General features: G+C 46.4%; 1 protein-coding gene across 1 annotated transcript in view; it reads left to right on the top strand.

Annotated features, from left to right (window-relative positions):
• The first annotated feature begins 1,176 nt into the window (after positions 1–1,176).
• Positions 1,177–2,321, top strand: part of MMACHC (methylmalonic aciduria (cobalamin deficiency) cblC type, with homocystinuria) — a 5,918-nt gene continuing 4,773 nt past the window's right edge. Inside the window, exon 1 of the mRNA XM_006898991.1 lies at positions 1,177–1,257. Coding sequence (XP_006899053.1) covers positions 1,177–1,257 — 81 coding nt within the window. The remainder of the gene's footprint in view (positions 1,258–2,321) is intronic.

Raw genomic sequence — 2,321 nt, 5'->3', positions numbered from 1 at the left:
CAAGGGGAGAAACTTCTAGGTCCCAGGGATGTTGAGCTCGGCCTCGACATTGGGGAGCCAAGTAAAGAGAAGTACATGTACTAGCCAGGTCCCCTGCTGAAGCAATTAAAGAAGGGACAAGTCCAGAGCCTATCTATATAATGGAAGAGAGTTCAAGAAAAGAAAGTTGGAAAGTGGAAAGAGTAGTAACTTGTACAGGCAGTGGGGAAAAAGCAGATCCTAGATAGGGTAAGTTTAGGAATGAAAAAAAGGAACAAGACCTACCTGCAGTGGAGACGCCAAAAGGATATAGCTGCTGCTACAAAAAGACATGGATGTACAACGAGTGAGCTTCGTCTGAGAGCCCCTTAACCTGAACCCCAAAGCCAGGGTCTCAAGTGTTCCCTCACCTTAATACGGGCCACATTTCCATCAGTGGCATTGAGAAGCGCGTCGAGCTGCTCCGACCAGCTCAGACTCCTGCTCATACCGGTGCAGCAGAAATCCGGTTCTCTGTATTTCCTGTCCTTGCTCTCCAGGCTGCAGATACTGAGGCAACAGGCCAAAAAAGACCAACTCAGATCAAAACAAATGGACGGGAAAGCAACACTAACGGTGTGGATGCAAAAATCTGAGACTTTAGGAACTAGTCATGGGCATGATGCTTTTAAGGTATTGGGCTGAGGGGGTGGGGGTGGAGAATATCCTGATAAATAAATGTCAGGTGTGAGTTGAAGACACCGAATATTGGTTGAGACCGCCCCACATAGCGGACATCAGCGCCACTGGGCCGAACCGACGACAGAGAATATTGCCGCTGCAGGTTTCAAAACCTCCAAGGGGCGCGGAGACTCTGAATTCAAACTAGCTATCACAGTGCCACCTGGGATTTTGAGTTCGTCTCTGAAAGAAAAAAAGCGCCGTTGAAGGTAGCGAAACTACATTTCCCTAGAAGTAGTAGTGCCGTCACATCTCTATCGTGAACTTGCCGGGAAGCCTAGTTTCCTTCAGTTTATAATCCTTGGCTCTGAGGAAGAAATAAACTACTTTTCCCAAGGTGCATCGTACAAAAGCACAGTTGTAACGCAGCTGGTTCCAGTCGTTCCTGGGAAATGGAGTCCAATTACTATTAAAAACAACGGCCCACTTTCCCCTTGAGACTCCATTTCCCAGAAAGCTTAGCGTGTGGCGTGTATTATGGAGCCGCAAGTCACCGAGCTAAAGCTGAAGATTGAGGACATACTGTGCCCTTTCGGCTTCGAGGTTTATCCTTTCCAGGTTGGTTTATTTTTTCCTGCGGTGCTAGCGCGAGACATATGATTAGACTAGGTGCTACCGACTTGAGGACCTTGGGAGCCTTCTGATCTTCTCCAAAGCCTCTGTCCCAGTGTCCATGGGAATGGAACAGGTTTTCTTTGGAAAACTTGGGTTAAAAGGTTAAGAAGTAGTCGCACATTTGTTATTTCATGCCTGTATAATAGAGATTTGATAGATTCGAGACACCATATGATTCAGTAATTTCTGTGCTGCCCTGATTATTATTTACATAATTTGTAGGAAAGAAGGGACATGTGGAACAACCCCGTTCACCTTGGACTAAAGGAGTTAGAGAAAAGCAAGACCTTAAAAATTTGCATGGCAAAAAAAAAAAAAATTGCATGGCTAGAATTTAAGTCAACTGAGGAAGGAAGGAATTGTTCAAACAATTGACTGATTTGTTTCATTTACAACAAAAGGATAATTCATGGCGTTACCAGTCTAGTGCTGGACTCGGTAGAAGCACTCGCCTGGCACAGAAGTCGCAGTAGCACCCCCACACTTACACACTTGGCCTTTCATCAGTGCCCCCTGTACTAAGCAACATGCTTGCACACAGAACTTGGTGCTTAGGAAATGGCTTAATTTTTACCCTAGTAACTGGGTGCTGGGCAGCATGTAAAGTGATAGGTATAGCCTAACTTGAACGAGGAGACGTTTTGTTGTTGTTGTTATGTGCCCTGGAGTCACTTGCGACTCATAGAGACCCTATGGACAACAGCCCTAAACCCTGCTCTATCCTGTGCTAATCGCATTGCCTCTGACACACCCATGCCGATTACCCCAGTCACTGAATCAATCCATCTCGTAGAGGGTCTTCCCCTGCCGCGCTGTCCCGCTACCCTACCAAGCATGATGTCCCTCTCTAAGGACCTGGCTCTCCTTATAACATGTCCAAATTATGTCAGACGAAGCCCCAGAATCCTTGCTTCCAAGGAGTAGCCTGGTTTAACCCTCTCTAGGATGAATCTGTTTGTTTTCTTGGCAGTCCATGGTACATTCAATACTCTTCTCCAGCACCACAG

Source organism: Elephantulus edwardii, unplaced genomic scaffold, assembly GCF_000299155.1.
Source record: "Elephantulus edwardii isolate Elephantulus edwardi_28Jun2011 unplaced genomic scaffold, EleEdw1.0 scaffold00243, whole genome shotgun sequence".
Classification (NCBI taxonomy): domain Eukaryota; kingdom Metazoa; phylum Chordata; class Mammalia; order Macroscelidea; family Macroscelididae; genus Elephantulus; species Elephantulus edwardii.
The sequence above is the reverse complement of the archived record's forward strand: the minus strand, read 5'-3'. Positions and strand labels throughout refer to the sequence as shown.